The 20,247-nt window shown below is 38.1% G+C and overlaps 3 protein-coding genes and 1 pseudogene across 5 annotated transcripts in view; 3 read left to right on the plus strand and 1 right to left on the minus strand.

Annotated features, from left to right (window-relative positions):
* LOC146405200 (olfactory receptor 4C13-like) overlaps positions 1 to 17,596 on the plus strand; it is a 68,307-nt gene extending 50,711 nt beyond the window's left edge. For 2 of the 3 annotated variants that reach the window (XM_085010070.1, XM_085010069.1), the window contains 2 exons: positions 12,820 to 12,921; positions 14,903 to 17,596. In XM_085010070.1, the coding sequence (XP_084866196.1) occupies positions 14,923 to 15,861 (939 nt within the window). In that variant the 5' untranslated portion in view covers positions 12,820 to 12,921; positions 14,903 to 14,922 and the 3' untranslated portion in view covers positions 15,862 to 17,596. Of the gene's footprint in view, positions 1 to 12,146; positions 12,430 to 12,551; positions 12,704 to 12,819; positions 12,922 to 14,902 lie in introns of all 3 variants that reach the window. The other variant, XM_085010068.1, reaches the window with a different exon arrangement.
* Positions 1 to 20,247, minus strand: part of LOC146405189 (olfactory receptor 1165-like) — a 458,625-nt gene that overhangs the window by 195,179 nt on the left and 243,199 nt on the right. The window lies entirely within an intron of this gene.
* On the plus strand, positions 849 to 1,787 carry LOC100519707 (olfactory receptor 4C46-like). Its single transcript, XM_003124190.4, has one exon. The coding sequence runs from the start codon at positions 849 to 851 to the stop codon at positions 1,785 to 1,787; it is 939 nt and encodes a 312-aa protein (XP_003124238.4).
* On the plus strand, positions 4,195 to 8,893 carry LOC146405204 (olfactory receptor 4C13-like; annotated as a pseudogene).

Here is a 20,247-nt window from a genome sequence, read left to right on the forward strand (position 1 = left end):
TCATTCTTAATCCATTCCAAAAGCAAGAGTTTGCATACATTTGCCCCAAGCTCCCAATCCATCCCACTCTCTCCCCCACATCCGGGCAACTACATGTCTACTCTCCAAGTCCATGATTTTCTTCTCAGTGGAAAGGTTCATTTGTGCTATATATTAGGTATCAGATATAAGTGATATCATATGGTATTTGTCTTTCTCTTTCTGACTTACTTCACTCAGTAGGAGAGTCTCTAGTTCCATCCATGGGGCCACAAATGGCATCATGTATTTCTTTTTTTTATGGCTGAGGAGTATTCTATTGTGTATATATACCACAACCTCTGATTCCAATCATCTGTTTAAGGACATTTGGGTTGCTTCCATGTCCTGGCTACTGTGAATAGAGCTGCAATGAACATGTGGGTGCATATGTCTTTAAGTTTTGTCCGGATATATGCCTCAGAGTAGGATTGTTGAAAAGTTAATTTTCAGGCTTCTGTCCCTTGCTAAGCCTCAGCCCACTTCATTAAAGTAAAAAAACAAACAAAACAAAAAAAAAAAAACCTTCACTAGACGTGTACACAGATTCTGTTTCTATCAGGTCTGTCTTCCCCTTCCATTCATGTTCTCCCATTCCTACATGATATTCTCATATTGTCACTTATATTCTCATTATCTCATACACTCAGAACTGAACAATCTTCAAGACATCAGACCAAACTTTTTATTTCAAGGAAAATCTTATAAGAATTTAGAATCCGGTAGAATATAGGCATTTGTTATTTATTTGATGGAGGACTCAATAAACTCAAGGGTGAGCTTTAAAAAATGAACTTTGTTTATTTTCAGGTAATGTGGTTGACAGTAATATGAACTACGTGGAGACTAGGAACAATGTTACGGAGTTCATTCTACTGGGACTCACTCAGAATCCACACATGCAGAAAGTCATATTTGTGGTGTTTTTGGTCATCTATGCTGTCTCTCTGGGAGGAAATGTGCTCACCATGGTCACCATCACTACCAGCCCATTAATCGGGTGCCCCATGTACTTTTTCCTGGCTCATCTCTCGTTCATCGATGCTTGCTATTCCTGTGTTGACACACCTAAACTGGTTGTAGATTCACTCTATGAAAAGAAAACAAGCACTTTCAATGCATGCATGATGCAAATCTTTGGGGAACATTTATTTGGAGGGGCTGATATCATCCTGCTGACGGCGATGGCCTATGACCGCTATGTGGCCATCTGCAAGCCCTTGTACTATGCAACCATCATGAATCGGAGGCTATGTGGCCTGCTGGTGGGAGTGTCATGGCTGGGAGGCTTTCTCCATGGATTCATTCAGATCCTCTTCATCTTCAGATTGCCCTTCTGTGGCCCTAATGTCATAGATCACTTTATGTGTGATCTGAATCCTTTGCTTAATCTGGCCTGCACTGATACCCACACTCTAGGGCTCTTTGTTGCTGCCAACAATGGATTCATCTGTCTGTTAATCCTCCTACTCTTGATTGGATCCTATGGGGTCATCCTTAAAACACTAAGCATCCAAAGCTTGGAGGCCAGACACAAAGCCCTCTCTACCTGTGTCTCCCACATCACAGCAGTTGTCATCTTCTTTGTGCCCTGCATATTTGAGTACATGAGACCAGCAGTTACTTTACCTATTGATAAAGTAGTTGCTGTATTCTACATTATGATAACTCCCATGTTAAATCCCTTAATCTATACCTTGAGAAATGCCCAGCTGAAAGATGCCATTAGGAAACTGTTTAGTAGGAAAGCCATTTCAAGTGAAATATAAATGTGCCTAGCACCCCAATGTGAGTGAAGAGAGGCAAAGGTCATAAAGAGATTTTTGTTAATCTCAGTAAGTTAGACTTACATGATAAAGAAAAATAAAATCACTCGAAAGCATAGATTCTGCCAGAAGGGGAAAATTCAAATGGGTGCAAGATAATGGCAAAAAACAAAAAACAAACAAACAAAAAACAACTAGAACCCGAGGAGTATTGTCTTAATATTTGGAAGATTCCAGCAAATTGGGTCATACTGTTACTAAATTAATCATTGTATATGTATTCAAACTTTTATTCTAATAAAAAAACATAAAGCCATTAAAATATATTTACTAGTGTTTAGGAATCATCTCTGTAACAATCCAAAGTGTTAGGTAGGTATTGCTCTTATCACTATAACACCTCAGCAAACAAACAAAAATGACCAACTTCTAAAAGAGAAATAATGAAGAACCATTAATCAGAATATAACTGATCAGACTATCATTTTAACTGTTCTGATACACTGTGAGGAAATGATGACAAAAAGGTTACATGGTTAGAATAGTCACCCGTCATAGATTTGGATTCTGGGGCTGTATTGGACCATATACATGTGTAATAAATTACCTAACTTATCACATGTATATCATTATATGAAGAAATAATTGTGTTTGTATTCTTAATATGCAGGATATTAGCACTATATTTTCATATTTGTTAGCATGTATACTATTATATAATTGGATGATTACATACAACTAAATTCTAATAATTTCATTAGTCAATCTGCCCATGTTTAAATATCATGGTTGATGGTTAGGTATTTTCTATAACATTGTGTTATGTAACTCCTTTAGGAATATAAAAGATATGGCCCATTTAATCTCTAAAGAATGAATAATGAATATTGCATCAAGCTTCCAAATTTCCTTATATCACTCAGAATCATTCTGTATTGTCCTTGTGACCATCTTATGCTGATATTCCATCAGAAACAAGGATGATTCAAAAAAAGTATATTTTGACAAGAATTTCATGTTATAAAATTGATCAAACTAATATTTTATCATTAATTTCAATGTCTTAAACAATCATATTGGAGTTCCCACTGTGGCACTGTAGGTAAATAATCTGACTGCAGCAGCTCAGGGTCACTGTGAAGGCACAGTTTTGATCCCCAGTTCAGTGGACTAAAGATCGGGCATTGCCACAGCTGCAGTGGAGGTAACACCTATGGCTGGGACTCAATCCCTGGTCCAGGAACTTCCATGGGCCACACGTGGAGTCAAAAGAAAAAAATAAAGGAAAAACAAAAAATGGTCATATTCATAAAGTATGTACCCATTTGAAAACAAGAGTTTGAAAAAATAGAATAAATTATTGTTTATAATACTTACCATGAGCATAAACAGTGAAACCTGAGCATAAACAGTGAAAAATGCAATAAAATTTATTTTTAAAAAAGTAGTACTCAAGCCTTGGAAATTCTTGCTACCTTTACCTGATATATATTATTTATATCCCTTCTGGAACCAAAATTTGTTTTTCTTACTGCTTAAACTAAGAATAAGAAAACAATTGAGCCTGAGTGTGTCAATCTGTGAAAAAAGAGTTTACCTTGATATTCACCCTGCCCCTAGCAAGACTTCATCACAGAGTGAATGCGGCCTGTTTTTCCTCTATTTCTCTGTTATTCATTACATCAGGAAACACTGTTTTTGACATATGTAGCATCATGTGTGCAAAGTCTGCAATTTCAGAATAAATATATTCCCTTCACTGCTTCCATCTTTCATTCACTAAACAACACATATTTTGAGTCCAAGGATTCTAGCAGGAACATTGATAGATACTGGGGCTTCAGTACTGAATAAAGAAAAACCTGAGTTCTACATTCACAGAGACAGCCCAACAAGGGATCAGAAAATGACGTCACACTGTTATAACCTGTAAAATAATAAAACACAGTGTGTCATAAAAGACAGTTGGGAAGACACACAACGAAGACATGGTGGGTCAAAAAAATTTTTAGGATGAAAAGCCATCAAAGTGGGATGCAATGGATAAAACAGAATCAGAAGAATCAATAGGCATCAGGGAGAGTAACAGTGTTGCTGGGAGATGGAGTATATATCAAAGGTGAGCAGGTGAATACAAGAATGAACAAGTCCTCATAATTGAAATATTCCTGCGCTTGTTAAATCAACTATTTATTCAAAAGTTATTTACTGAATATCACCTGTCAGCCAGACAACATGCTGGACACTTAGCTCAAAAAGGGGCAATAATACATTATGAAGTTGGAGAGAAGGAACTGACATCAGGGAGGGTCTCAAAATTAATAAAAGTTTTAATGCTAAGTAGTATGGAAAATTTCCAGCTTACATAATTTTAAACTAGAAAATTTGGAACTTAGTTTTGAGTTTGAGAATGATAATTCTGGCTTCTGTGGAAACTAAATTGAAGGAAGCATCACAGGTGGCAAAAGGGAAGCTAGAGCTTTTACGGTAATGATTTAGGTGTAAAAGGATCCTGGAGGCTTGAGCTTTGCCAGTGATGATGCAGAATGGGGTGGACACAGCTGCTGCTGGTCAGATCTCATTCACTGGGCCCCACTGCACCCAGGAATTGCTGCTGTGTGTCTGGGCTGCTGACAATCCATTCTTTCTGGACACCTGGGGCATATGGAAGTTGCCAGGCTAAACGTCAAATCAAAGCGTCAGCTTCCAGCCTACTCCACAGCCACAAGAATCCCCATCCAAGTCACAGTTCAGACCTAAATCACAGCTTCCTTATCACAACTCCAGAACACTAACCCACTGAGCAAGGCTGAAGATTAACCATGCATCCTCAGGGACACTATGTTGGGTTCTTAACCCACTGAGCTAGAACGGGAACTAAGGAGTTCTTATTTTTAAACTTTCAAAGAACATGAAAAGAAACTCCCTCCACCCCAAATATACCTCCAACAATACTTTTAAAAAATGTTCAATGATAGCAGTCATGAGGGAAAGCAAATTTAAACCCCAGAAGTTTATCACTGCATACCTCCTAGGAAGACTAAAGGTAAAATAATACAAAGGGACCAGAATGTAGAGCTTTGTTTGTGTTTGAACTTTGAATGTGCGTCTTGTGTTTACGCATCATTCCACATGTTTAATCTTGCCTAATGTCCCATACTGACCATCACAAGAGTACAAGAGTTATCTTGTTGAGAATATTTTAGAATTTCAGTTTTCTTCCTCAGGCCTCTGGTGAATGGGAAAACCAGGTTCTGAATTTTAAATCACTGTCATTAGTTTTATGCCCTCTCTGATCTGGTGGTTAATCCATGAACACTAGCTTTCCAGGAAAAGGGTTTCATATGGATAAGAAGACAGAATCCTCTTTCGGCCAATGAGGGCACAGTTTAACCACATCAGAGATCCTCACACTGGAACTATGCCATCCTTGCTATGAACATGACATTCAAATTTCTCAGATCCCCAGATTCACACAGAGAAAGGGGACTCACAGGTTTTGTTTCCAAGGGCAGGGAATACAACTCCCCACATAAGAATGTGTGTTTTTCCAACCTGCCTCTCCAGAATACCTGCTTCAAAGACAAAGCCTTTCCATCAAAGAAGGTAATTAATTCCTGGGAGAGAAAACAGCAGCTCTCAGAAAAGGGTCCTCGAACTACTGTGGAAATCTCTTTAAATATCCATGCATTGCATGGGAACATGTCTTTGTTTGTTTGTCTCCTTACACATCCAGACCACGATGAATCAAGGATGGAATGGCGCATTTCGATGTGTTTCTACCACACATCCTGCCTCCTGCTTATTAGGACCGGAGACATCCATCAAAGCTCATTTCTCCATAGTGTTCAAAATCAATTCATTCTAAATCCAACTCCCAGGATTTCTGGGGAAACCATTTGTGCCATTAGGCTAGGAGGAAATATTTAGACTATTAAAGTGATGTACTTATCTACTCTTGAGAAGATACTAAAATTATCTGAAGAATCTTTCTTCTTGTGTCAGGAGTTTCATCTTGAAAGGTACTTATCCCAAAGGGAGGTCGTTTTGAAGATGGATTAGTTTTGAACCCTCTCAAATGTCATTAATATCACCCAAGACCAGAAGGTAAGGTTCTCAATAGTGCTGATCCATTAAAGATTGTTACTTTACATATGTAATGATCATGATTTTTCAACATTTTTCAATTGAATAATAGTCCATTTCATCTTCCCCCATTCTTCAAGAGAAAGTTGGTATCATTACTCTAATCTGTGATATGAAAAACCTGAGCTTAAGAAATGTATTTTTGTAGGACCTAGCTCTCTAACACCAAATGTCATTCTTTTGCCAAAGAAACTTTTGAAACTATCAAGACCAATCATGAGAATGTAAACAAAATTTAAACACACCACACACCCACAAAGGTAGAAATGACAATATTAAGTGATAGAAACCATAAAGTCTTTAGTCCATTGAAAAGATCTTTCCCTGAGACCCACTGGTCTGCATAATATGAGTCTCCCATAGCTTCTTTCAAAATACCACTGGAGATGATTCCTCTACAGGTTATTGCATGGTTCAAAGTTTTCCTGCATTATTGCTGAATATGGCCATTCTTCCTAGGCCTACATACCTGGTCATAAAGATAAGCGGAGGTTCTTTGTCTACAGCATGTAGTGCATAGGTTCATATGTGTTTCCTCAACTGAGTGGACACTAATATTCTCACTTGATATTAGCAGAAACAAGGTTGTAAGGTGCCAAGAAATGTGCCCCAGATCAAGAAGCTGAGAGAGGGGAAACAATTCTGTATTCTGAATTTTTTTTTCTGATTCTCAAACTACTATACTCAACCACTGGAATCATCATTTCAACACTTTTCACAAGCATCTGTGGATTCATGATTTGTATGGAAACTGAGATGTAAAAATCCTAGGGTGAGGGAGAGACAAAAGGTAAACAAACATTCAATGAAAGCAGGACCACATAGTTTTTCAAAACTGGAAATTCCAATATGTTGAACTGTGTGCACAGGTCTTGGTCTGTGTGTATGTGTATTTACATGTCTGTCAATGAAATGGATTCATATATACTTGCCTCTGAAAGAGCATTAACGTAACCATAAGTATTACGGTCACATCCAACGGAGTTGACTAGTTCAACAGTGTTTATTTTAACCTAACAACATAGGCCACAGTTTAAGAATTTGGATGAAAATTAAATAAGGTGTACACTCTGAACTAACCTTAGATCTGCCTTTTAATAGCTGCTTGATTTTGTTAATATGCTTAACTTCACTCTGTTTTACACCCTAGTGTGTAAAGTAAGTACAAAAATGAACTGGGGATCATCTCATACGTGCGTAATGAGGATTAACCAATTGCCTAAAAACAAACAAACAGAGTACAATAAGTATTCATGAAGATAATTAAAATTTTATTGAAGTACGGTTGATGTGAATTGTTTCAGTTAATACTATCATGTGTATTCCCATTAACATTCATCTATAAAATTCTTTTTTACATGGTTTTCATTTTTTTCCATTATAATGGTTTACACTGTTCTGTCAATTTTATTCTATATGGCATGTAAAATTCTTTACCGTGATCAACATGGATGGAAAAATCCCATGCACATGTTTCTACTACGCCATGCCCATCGCAATCAATTATTAAAATCACCTTTATCAGCTTTTATAACTTTTTTGGCCTGAAGGATATGATGTAACACTTTTCCTGTAGCAGACTCCATCTCCTGTATCTTTTTCATCACTTTCCCTTTAACAATGACTTGCTACATTGAATTACATGTTTAAAGTTAATTTTCTGCCTTCTCTACCAGACTGGGCCTCAGCCAACTTCATCCACGTCACAGAAAACTCTTCGCTTGACTTGTACACAAGATTCTCTCTCTCTCTCAAATCCCCCTTCCCCTAACACTCATATGCTAATATTCTTACACTTCGGTTCTCAAACTAACAGTATTACTCTCATTTTCTCATACACTCACAATTGAACAACATACAAGAGATGAGAACAATTTTCTTTTTCAAGGAAAAAAAAATCCTGTAAGAATTTAGAATCAACTGGAATAATGGAATTTGATAATTATTAGACAGAGAGGCTTAATAAATGCAATGTTGAGTTTTAAAAAAAGACTTTATTTTCAGCTAATGTGGTTGACAATAATGTAAACTACAGTGAGAAAAGGAACAATGTTACGGAGTTCACTCTACTGGGCCTCACACAGAATCCATAGATGTAGAAAGTCATATTTGTGGTGTTTTTGCTCATGTACGCTGTCTCTCTGGGAGGAAATGTGCTCACCATAGTCACCATCACTACCAACCCATTAATCGGGTGCCCCATGTACTTTTTCCTGGCTCATCTCTCTTTCATCGATGCTTGTTTCTCCTGTGTGGATACACCTAAACTGGTGGTAGACTCACTCTATGACAAGAAAACAAGCACTTTCCATGGATGCATGATGCAAATCTTTGGGGAACATTTCTTTGGAGGGGCTGATATCATCCTGCTGACTGCGATGGCCTACGACCGCTATGTGGCCATCTGCAAGCCCTTGTACTATGCAACCATCATGAATCGGAGGCTATGTGGCCTGCTGGTGGGAGTGTCATGGCTGGGAGGCTTTCTCCATGGATTCATTCAGATCCTCTTCATCTTCAGATTGCCCTTCTGTGGCCCTAATGTCATAGATCACTTTATGTATGATCTGATTCCTTTGCTTGATCTGGCCTGCATTGATACCCACACCCTAGGGCTCTTTGTTCCTGCCAAAAGTGGACTACTCTGTGTGCTAAACATCTTACTCTAGCTTGGCTCCTATGTGGTCATCCTTCACACCCTAAGGACCCAAAGCTTGGAGGCCAGAACCAAAGCCCTCTCTACCTGTGTCTCCCACATCACAGCAGTTGTCATCTTCTTTGTGCCCTGCATATTTGTGTACATGCGACCAGCAGTTACTTTACCCATTGATAAAGCAGTTCCTGTATTCTACAGTATGATAACTCCCATGGTAAATCACTTAATCTATACCTTGAGAAATGCCCAGTTGAAAAATGCCATTAGGAAACTGTTTAGTAGGAAAGCCATTTCAAGTGAAATATAAATGTGCCTAGAGCCCAAATGTGAGTGAAGAAGAGGCAAGGGTCATAAGGATATTTTTCTTCATCTCAGCAAATAAGACTTACAAGATAAAGAAAAATAAGGTCACTACAAAGTTTAGATTCTGCCAGATGTGGAGTTAAAATGGGTTTAAGATAATGGGGGCAAAAAAACTATCCAGGGACTATCTATAAATATTTGGAAAATTCTTTCAAATTGGGGAAGACTATGATTAACTTCCTCAGTGTATATGGATTCAAAGATTTAGTGTAATGAAACATCATAAAGGCAATAAACATATATACTGGATTTTTAGGAATAATCCTTCTAACAATCCAAAGAGTTTGGTAGGCACTGCTGTTATAACTGTTAACAGCTGAGGGAACAAACCGAAAAGAGTAAGTTCCAAAACAGAAATACTGAAGAACCAGTAATCAGAGTATAATTGATCACTCAGACTATGGCCTTAATTTCTCTGATACAGTGTCAGGAAGTCATGACAAAAAATTAACATGATTAGAATAGTCAGAATTCTTAAAGATGTACTGCCAGCCTGCGTTGGACCACATACATGTGTAATAAACAAAGTAACATATTACCTGCCCATCTTCATAGGAAATGAGAATTTTCCTTTATACCCTTAACATACTCTTAATATATCGCTCTATATAGTCCTATCTGATAGCACATCTATGATTACATATTGGTTGACTACATAAAACTAAATTGTAATCATTGTAGTAGTCAATCTGCCCATGTTTAAATATCATGGTTGATGGTTAGGTATTTTCTCTAACTCTGCGTTATGTAACTCCATTAGGAATATAAAAGATATGGGCCATTTAATCTCTAAAGCGTGAGTCATGAACATGACAGCATGCTTCCAAATGATTCTTTATGCATTCAGAATCATTTTGTATCATCCATGTTAACATCTTGTGCTGAGAATCCATCAGAAAGAGGGATGAGTCAAATAAAGTGATGTTTTATTCAACAGAAACTTCATGTCATTCAATTCATTAAAATAATATTTTATCCTGAACTTCAAGTTATTAAACAATCATATTGGAGTTCCCACTGTGGTGCAATGCATTAAGAATCTGAATGCAGCCTCTCAGGGTCACTGGGAAGGCACAGGTTTGATTCAAAGTTCAGTGGATTAAAGGATCAGGCATTGCTGCACCTGCAGTTTGGGTAACAGCTGTGCCTGGTACAGACATTAAAAAAACAAAAAGCAAAAAACACTCATACTCATAAAGTATGGGCCCACTTGAAAACAGGAGTATGGTAAAATGCAATATGTTGTGGCTTATAATAATGACTAAATGAATAAATATAAGTATAAAAACAAATAAATAAAATATAGAAAGAGAAGTGGTACTTAAGCCTAGGAAATTTTTTTCTACCTTTATCCGAGAATTTTAATTATATCCCTTTGGAAAATGCAATTTGTTTTTCTTACTGCTTCAACTACAAATAAGGAAAAAATTGAACCTGAATATGTCATTATATGAAGAAACAGTTTACCTTGATATTCTCCCTGTGACTAGCAAGACGTCATCATACCGAGAACGTGCCCTGTTTTTGCTATATTTCTCTGTTAATCAGTTGGCTTTTTGGTAACATTACATCATGGAAAGCCGTTGTTGACACATGTAGCGTCATGTGTGCAAATTCAGCGATTTCAGAATATATTCCATTCATTGCTTCTATCTTTCATTTATTAAAGAAAACATACTTCAAGTCCAAGGATTCTAGAAGGCAAATGATAGTTGCTGGGGCTTTAGTACTGAATAAAGAAAAAAACCTGAGGGATGCTTTCACACACAGACCCCAACAAGGGAGCAGAACATGACATCACCCTGTTATAACCTGTAGGATAATAAAGCACAGTGTGTCATCAAAGGCTCTTGGGAAGACACACAACACAGACATGGTGGTCAGAAAAATTGTTCAGGATGAAAAGCCATCAAAATGGGATGCGATGTATAAAACACAATCTGAAGAATGAATAGGCATCAGGGAGAAAAATAGTGTTGCTGGGAGATGGAATATATATCAAAGATCAGCAGAACGCAGAAGTCCTAATAATTGAAATATTCCTGTGCTTGTTAAATCAATTCTTTCTTCAAAAGTCATTTCCTGAATGTCCACTGTGTGCTGGACCCTTATCTCATAAAGGGAAAACACTATATTATGAAGTTGGAGTGATAGGAACAGACAAGGTCACAGAGTCTCATAATTATTTGAAGGCTTCATGCTAAGGACTATAGGGAAAAGTTCCAGCTAACATAGTTTTAAACTAGAAAATGATGTAGTTAGCTTTGAGTTTTAGAATAATAATTCTGGCTTCAGTATGGAAAATAACTTGAAAGAATAAAACAGGAAGCAGAACAGGAGCTAGAGCTTTTACTGTAATGATTCAGGTGTAAAAGGATGGAGGCTTGAACTCTGCCAGTGATGATGCAGAATGGTGTGGACACAGCTGCTTCTGGTCAAATCTCATTCATTGGGCCCCAGGAATAGCTGCTGTGTGTCTGGGCCCCTGACAGCCCACAGCCCCTTTCTTTCTGGGCACCTGTGGCATATGGAAGTTCCCAGGCTAAAGGTTGAATCAGAGCTTCAGTTGCCAGCCTATGTGACAACCACAACAATCCTTGATCCAAGCCAAATTTGAGACCTAAGTCACAGCTTACTTAACACTAACTCCAGATCCTTAACACACTGAGCAGGGCCAAGCACTGAATATGCATTCTCATGAACACTATGTCAGGTTCTTTACCCACTGAGCTAGAATGGGAACTAAGGAGCTCTTATTTTTAAAATTTACAAAGAACATGAAAAGAAACACCCTCCCCCAAAAAATATTTCTATAACAAGGCTTTAGAAAAATGTTCCACATCATTATTCATCAAGGAAAGCAATCTGAAACCTCGACAGCTTATCACTACTTATTTACCAGAATGACTAAAAGTAACATAATACAAAGGGACCAGAATGTACAACTTCATTTGTGTTTGAATTTAGAATGAGCTTCTTGTGTTTACATATCATTCCACATGTTTAATGTTGCCTAATGTCCCATAGTGACCATCACCAGAGTATCAGCGATAAAACATTGAGGACATTTACAATTTCCGTTGTCCTCCACAGGATTCAGATGAATGGGAAGAACAGGTCATGGATTTGAGGACTTTAAAATCACTGTCATTAATTTTATGCCCTCTCTGATCTGGTTCTTAATCAATGAACACTAGGTTTCCAGGAAAAGGTTGCCATATTGATAAGAAGACAGAATTCTCATTCTGCCACGAGGGCACAGGTTCACCACATCAGAGATCCTCACACTGCAACTATGCCATCCTTGCTACGCACATGACATTCAAGTTTCTCAGATACTCCAGTTCACACAGAGAAAGGGGACTCACAGGGTTTGTTTCCAAGGGCAGGGAATACAATTCCCCACAGAAGATTATGGGCTCTTCCAACCTGTCTCTCCAGCATACCTGCTTCTAAGACAAAGCCTTTCCATCAGAGAAGGTAATTAATTCCTGGGAGAGAAAACAGCAGCTCTAAGGAAAAGGTCCTTGAATTTGTGTGGAAATCTCTTTAAATATCCATGCAGCACCTGAGAAAAGGTCTTTTTTTGCTTCCACATCCAGAGCACAATGCATCAAGGATGGAATGACCCTTGTGGATGTGTTTCTACCATGCATTCTGCCTCCGGCTTACAGAAAGAGAGCCATCCATGCAAGCTCCTTTCTCCACAGTGTTCTAAATGAATCCATTCTAAATTCAGCCCCAACTTTTCTGGGTAAATCATTTGAGGCTTTAGGCTAGAAGGAAATATTTAGACTATTAAAATGACTGACTTATCTATTGTTGATGTGACAAGGAATTATCTGAAGAATCTCTTTCCTCTTGTGTCAGGTCTTTCATCTTGAAAGGTACTTATCCCAAAAGGAGGTCATTGTGAAGATGGATTAGTTTTCAACCCTCTCAAATATCATTCAGATCAACCAAGACCAGAAGGTAAGTTTCTCAATAGTGCTGAGGTTGATTACAGATTGTCCCTCTACATATATAACGACCCTGATTTTTCAACATTTTTTGCATAGAACAGTGCATTTCACCTTCCCCCATTCTTCAAGACAAAGTTGATAAGTATCATTAATGTAATGTACAATATGAAAAAATCATTATTAAGAAATATATTTTTAGGACCCAGCTCTCTACACCACATAGCATTCTTTTGCAAAGAGACCCATCTGAAACAATCAAGACTAATCATTAGAATGTAAACAAAATTTAAACACACTTCACACCCAAAAAGATACAAATGTGAATATCAAGTCATATAAATCATAAACCATTTAGTCCAATTTCTCTTTTCCTGAGATCCACTATTATCCATAATATGAGTTTCCAGTAGCTTCCTTCAAAGTAAAATTGGAGATGATTCCTCCAGTGTTTGTGGCATGGTTAAATGTTTTCCTGTCTTATTGCTGAATATGTCCATTACTCCTACTCCTACAAGCATAGAGAGTCATTTAAATAAGTGAAGGTTCCTTGTCTACAGCAGGTAGTGCATATATTCACATAGGTTTCCTCATCAATACCCATAATAGCTGAGTAGACACTAATATTCTCACTTGATATTAGATGAAACAAGGTTGGAAGGTGCCAAGAAATGAACCCCAGATGAAGAAGTTGAGAGTGGGGAAAGAATTCTATAATCTGAGTATTTTTTTTCTGATTCTAAAACTAATATACCCAACCACTGGGATCAATGCTGCTCAGAAGAGTCTGTGGATTCATATTTAGTTGGGAAACTGGAGAGGAAAGATCCTAGGGTGAGGGAGAAACAAAATCAAAATAGACCTTCAGTGAAAGCAGGACCACATAGTTACCCACAACTGGAAATTCCAATATGTTGAACTCTGTGCATAGGTCTTGGTCTGTGAGTATGTGTATTTACATGTCTGTCAATGAAATGGATTCATATATACTTGCCTCTGAAAGAGCATTAACGTAACCATAAGTATTATGGTCACATCCAAAGGAGTTGACTAGTTCAACAGTGTTTATTTTAACCTAACAACATAGGCCACATTTGAAGAATTTGGAAGAAATTGAAGATAAGATGTATACTCTGAGCTAACCTTAGATCTGCCCTTTAGTAGCTGCTTGATTTTGATAAGATCCTTAACTTCTCTCTACCGCTACTCCCTAGGGTACGAAATAAGTACAAAAATGATAGTGCTGATCATCTCATAGGTTTGTAATAAAGATGAACAAAATGTCTAAAAAGAAAAAACACTTAGAGTGCAGTAAGTATTCATGAAGATAATTAAAACTAATTTGATCAAAGTGTAGTTGATTTACATATGAGTTTTACTTAATATTATCATGTGTATTACTATGGACATTGATCTCAAATATTTTTCTGGGATTAGTATGGATGGAATAATATCACGCACATGTTTCTATTTTGCCATGCATAAAGAAATCAATTATTAAAACCATCTTTATCAGCTATATAAAGTTATAGGATTAAAGGAACATTGTTTACCACTTTTATTATATTAAGCGCTGTCTCCTTTACTCTTTTCATCACTTACCCATTACCAAAATCCTGTGACATATAATTACATTTTAAAAATTAATGCTCTGGCTTCTGTCCCCAAGTACAGCCTCAGCCCACTTCCTCCAAGTCACACAAAATTCTTCACTAGACTTGTACAGAAGATTCCATCTCTCTCAGATCCCTCTTCCCCTAACATTCATATAATAAGAGTCTTACATGTCTATTTTCATACAGATGTAATAATCTTATTTTCTCATAGATTCTCAATTGATAAATCCTCAAAAGATCAGGCCAAATATTTTATCTCAAGGAAAACCTTATAGGATTTTGAATCCAGTAGCATATAGGCATTTGTTATTTATTAGATGTAGAGGCTAAATAAACTCAAGATTGAGTGAAAAAAATAAAATGACTTTTTTTTTTAAGGTAATGTCGTTGACAATAACATGAACTACATGGAGACGAGGAACAATGTTACGGAGTTCATTCTGCTGGGACTCACTCAGAATCCACACATGCAGAAAGTCATATTTGTGGTGTTTTTGCTCATCTACACTGTCTCTCTGGGAGGAAATGTGCTCACCATGGTCACCATCATTACCAGCCCATTAATTGGGTGCCCCATGTACTTTTTCTTGGCTCATCTCTCGTTCATCGATGCTTGCTATTCCTGTATCAATACCCCTAAACTGGTGGTAGATTCACTCCATGAAAAGAAAACCAGCACTTTCCACGCATGCATGATGCAAATCTTTGGGGAACATTTCTTTGGAGGGGCTGATATCATCCTGCTGACGGCGATGGCCTATGACCGCTATGTGGCCATCTGCAAACCCTTGTACTATGCAACCATCATGAATCGGAGGCTATGTGGCCTGCTGGTGGGAGTGTCATGGGCAGGAGGCTTTCTCCATGGATTCATACAGATCCTTTTTATCCTTAGATTGCCCTTCTGTGGTCCTAATATCATAGATCACTTTATGTGTGATCTCATTCCTTTGCTTGATCTGGCCTGCATTGATACCCACACTCTAGGGTTCTTTGTTGCGGCCAACAGTGGATTTATCTGTATGTTGAACTTCCTACTCTTGCTTGGCTCCTATGTGGTCATCCTTCACACCCTTAGGACCCAAAGCTTGGAGGCCAGACGCAAAGCCCTCTCTACCTGTGTCTCCCACATCACAGCAGTTGTCATCTTCTTTGTGCCCTGCATATTTGTGTACATGCGACCAGCAGTTACTTTACCCATTGATAAAGCAGTTGCTGTCTTCTACACTATGATAACTCCCATGTTAAATCCCATAATCTATACCTTGAGAAATGCCCAGCTGAAAAATGCCATTAGGAAACTCTTTAGTGTGAAAGCCATTTCAAGTGAAATATAAATGTGCCTAGAGCCCAAATGTGAGTGAATAAGAGGCAAGGGTCATAAGGAGATTTTTGTTAATCTCAGCAAACATGAACTAAGAGAGAAATAAAAATAAAATCACTACGAAGCACAGATTGTGCACTAAGAGGAGTCAAATTGGGTACAAGGAAATGGAGTGGAACAGAAGCTAGCCCAGTGCTATTCTCTAAATATTTGGAAAATTCTATCAAATTGGGACACACTTTCTCTAAATTTATCAATATATAAGGATTCAAAGCTTTTATTTTAATTAAACAAGACAAATGCAATAAAAGTATATACTGGTGTTTAGGAATAATTTCTGTAACAATCCTAAGAGTTAGCTAGGGACTCCTGTTATCATCATTAACAGCCGAGGAAATAAACAGAAATGAGTAACTGCCAAAACAGAAATACTGAAGAACCAGTCATCAAAATATAACTGATCGCTGAGACTATGATCTTAACTGCTGTGATACACTGTCAGGAAAATGATGACAAAAAGGTAACATGCCTAGAATAGTCACCATTCATAGAGATGGACTGAGGGACTGGGCTGGACCATATACCTGTGTAACCAAAAAAGTAAATTTTGAAAAGTATAATATTATAGGAAGAAATATTTTTCATTTATATCCTAATATGTATGATACATTGCACTATACATATCTGTTAGCATATATGCTATTATATAATTGGTTGAATACATAAATTCTAATCATTTTATTAGTAAATTTGCCCATGTTTAAATATCATGGATTATGGTTATTTATTTTCCATAACATTGTGTTAAGAAACTCCTTTGTGAATATAAAAGATACGGGCCACTTAATCTCTAATTCATGAATAATGAATATTACATCATATTTCCAAATGTCCTTCTATCACTCAGATGCATTTTGTATTGTCTTTGTGACCATCTTCTGCTGATAATCCATCAGAAGGAGGGATGATTTAAATAAAATGATATTTTATTTAAAAGGAATTTTATGCTATTAAATATATGGAAGTAATATTTTGTCATGAATTTCAATGCTTTAAACAATCGTATTGGAGTGTCCACTCTGGCATAGAGTAGGTAAAAAATCTGACTCCAGTGGCTCAGGGTTACTGTGGAGGCACAGGTTTGATCCCTAGTTCAGTGGGTTAAAGGATCAGGCATTGCCACAGCTACAGCATAGGTAACAGCTGTGGCTGGGATAGAATTCCTGGTCTGGGAACTTCCATATGGTACAGGAGCAGTCAAAAAATAGGGAAACAGACAAACAACAAAAACCAGTCATACTCGTAAATATGTGCCCACTGGAAAACAAGAGTTTGAACAAGTAGAATAAATTGTCCTTTCTAATAATTAACAAATGAATAAAGGTAAATACAAAGAGGGAAAAATGTAATAAAACATAGGACAAAAATACTACCGGAACCTAGGAAATTCTTTCTACCTTCATCTGAGACTTTTATTTAGATCCCTTACCATTTGTTTTTCTTCCTGCTTAAACTAGGAATAAGGAAAAACATAAACCAGTATGTCATTCTATGAAAAAGTAGTTTACCCTGAGGTTCTCCCTCCTCCTAGAAAGACTTCGCCTCACCATGAAGGTGGCCTGTTTTTCCTGTATTTTTCTGTTAATCGCTTTGATTTTGGGTAACATGACATCATGAAAATCTATGCTTGACAGATGTACTTTCATGTATGCAAACTCTGCAATTTCAGAATAAATACATTCCATTCATTGCTTCCATCCTTCATTTATTAAGCAACACATACTTTGAGTCCAAGGATTCTAGCAGGAACATTCATAGATGCTGGGTGGGGCTTCAGGACTGAATAAAGAAAAAAACCTGAGGGATGCTTTCACAGACAGACCCCGACAAGGGAGCAGAACATGACACCACACTGCTATCACCTGTAAGATAATGAAGCAGAGTGTGTCCTCAAAGTCTGTTGGGAAGACACACAACACAGAAATGGTGGGGCAGAAAAAATTTCAGGATGAAAAGAGATCAGAATGGGATGCAGTGGATAAAATACACTCAGAAGAATGAATAGGCATCAGGGAGAGTAACAGTGTTGCTGAGAGATGGAGCATATATCAAAAGTCAGCAGGTGAATAAAAGAATGCATAAGTCTTCGTTCCCATTGTGGCGCAGTGGATAACAAATCCGACTAGGAACCATGAGGTTGTGGGCTCGACTATTGGCCTTACTTGATGGGTTAAGGATCTGGCATTGCTGTGAGTTGTGGTGTAGGTTGGAGATGTGCCTCGTATCCTGCATTGCTGTGGCTTTTGCATAGGCTGGCGGCTGTAGCTCTGATTAGGCCCCTAGCTTGGGAACCTCCAAATGCCATGGGTGTGGCTCTAGAAAAGATGCAAAGAAGAAAAAATGCAGAAATCCTAATGAATTAAATATTCCTGTACTTGTTAAATCAACTACTTAAAAGTTATTTCCTGAATGTCCACTGTGTGGCAGGCAACACGCTAGACACTTAGCTCCAAAAGGGACAAGAGCACATTTTGAAGTTGGAGAGACAGGAACAGAGAAGGTTAACGAGGGTGTTGTAATTGTTTGAAGGCTTAATGCTAAGTACTCCAGGGAAATTGTCCAGCGTACATAGTTTTAAACTAGAAAATGATGAAGTTCGTTTTGACTTTTAGAATGATAATTCTGGCTTCACTATGGAAACTAAGTTGAAGGAAGTATCACAGGCAGCAGATGGAAGCAAGGAGGTTACTGTAGTGATTCAGGTGTAAAAGGATTCTGGAGGCTTGAGCTTTGCCAGTGATGATGCAGAATGGGGTGGACACGGCTGTTTCTGGTCAGATCTCATGCACTGGGCCCCAATTCACCCACGAATTGCTGTTGTGTGTCTGGGCTGCTGACAGCCCACAGCCTAATTCTTTCTGGACACCTGTGGCATATGGACGTTTCCAGGCTTATGGTAAAAGCAGAGCTTCAGTTGCCAGCCTACTCCACAGGCACAAGAATCCCCATCCAAGCCACATTCAAGACCTAAATCGCAGCTTATGTATGACAACTCCAGGACATTAACCCACTGAGCAAGGCCAAGGATTGAACATGCATCCTCAAGGACACTATGTCAGGTTCCTCACACACTGAGCTAGAAAGGGAACTAAGGAGTTCTTATTTTTATTTTTACTATTAGTATTTTTTTTTTTTTTGGTCTTTATGTCTTTTCTAAGGCTGCACCCGCAACACATGGAGGTTCCCAGGTCAGGGGTACAATCGGAGCAGTAGCTGCCTGCTTACACAAGAGCCACAGCAACACAGGACCCAAGCCACATCTGTGACCCACACTGCAGCTCATGCCAAAGCCAGATCCTTAACCCACTGAGTGAGGCCAAGAATCAAACCTACAACCTCATGGTTCCTAGTCAGAATCATTAATGACTGAGCCATAATGGGAACTCCTGCTTTGTCTTGTTATTTTCTTAATTACAAATTTTACAAAGAACATGAAAAGAAACACCCTCCCCCCCAAAAAAATATACCTATAATGACAGTTAAAAAAAATGGTCAATGTAGTTAGTCATGACGGATAGCAAACTAAATGCTCCATAATTTATCACTGAATATCTCCTAGAATGACTAAAAGTAAAATGCCAACAAAGGAACCAGAATGTCCCTTGTGATTGAATTTAGAATGAGCTTCATGCGTTTAGATATCATTCCACATGTTTAATGTTGCCTAATGTGCCATACTGACCATCACCAAAGCACCAGAGATAAAATTGAAATTGTTTTAGAACTGTTCTTTTCTTCCAAGGGGCTCTGGTGAATGTGAAAAAGAGGTTCTGAATGTGAGTACTTTTAAATCTCTGTCATTAGTTTTACACCCTCACTGCTCTAGCTCTCATGGAATAAATAGTAAGTTTCCTAGAAAAGGTTGTCATATTGAAAGAAGACAGAATTCTCTCTCTGCCATGAGGGCACAGGTTAACCACATCAGAGATCCTCACACTGGAACTATGCCATCCTTGCTACGCACATGACATTCAAGTTGCTCAGATACCCAGATTCACACAGAGAAAGGGGACTCACAGGGTTTGTTTCCAAGGGCAGGGAATACAATTCCCCACAGAAGATTATGGGCTCTTCCAACCTGTCTCTCCAGCATACCTGCTTCTAAGACAAAGCCTTTCCATCAGAGAAGGTAATTAATTCCTGGGAGAGAAAATAGCAGCTCTAAGGAAAAGGGCCTCGAACTTTTGTGGAAACCTCTTTAAGGATCCATGCAGGGCATGGGAACATGTCTTCCGTCTCTGTGTTTCTTTACTCATCCAGAGCACGATGCATCAAGGATGGAATGGTGCATTTCCATGTGTTTCTACCACACATTCTGCCTCCTGCTTATAGCATCAGA

This window comes from Sus scrofa, chromosome 2 (assembly GCF_054392235.1).
Source record: "Sus scrofa isolate SSC_HxYL_T2T_F1_AM1 chromosome 2, Sscrofa_HxYL_maternal_Yorkshire_Landrace_v2.0, whole genome shotgun sequence".
NCBI classification, from domain to species: Eukaryota; Metazoa; Chordata; class Mammalia; order Artiodactyla; family Suidae; genus Sus; species Sus scrofa.

Bases quoted from the DNA above. Each gene is read 5' to 3' on its own strand.
- LOC100519707 (XM_003124190.4), top strand. From the start codon at position 849: ATGAACTACGTGGAGACTAGGAACAATGTTACGGAGTTCATTCTACTG.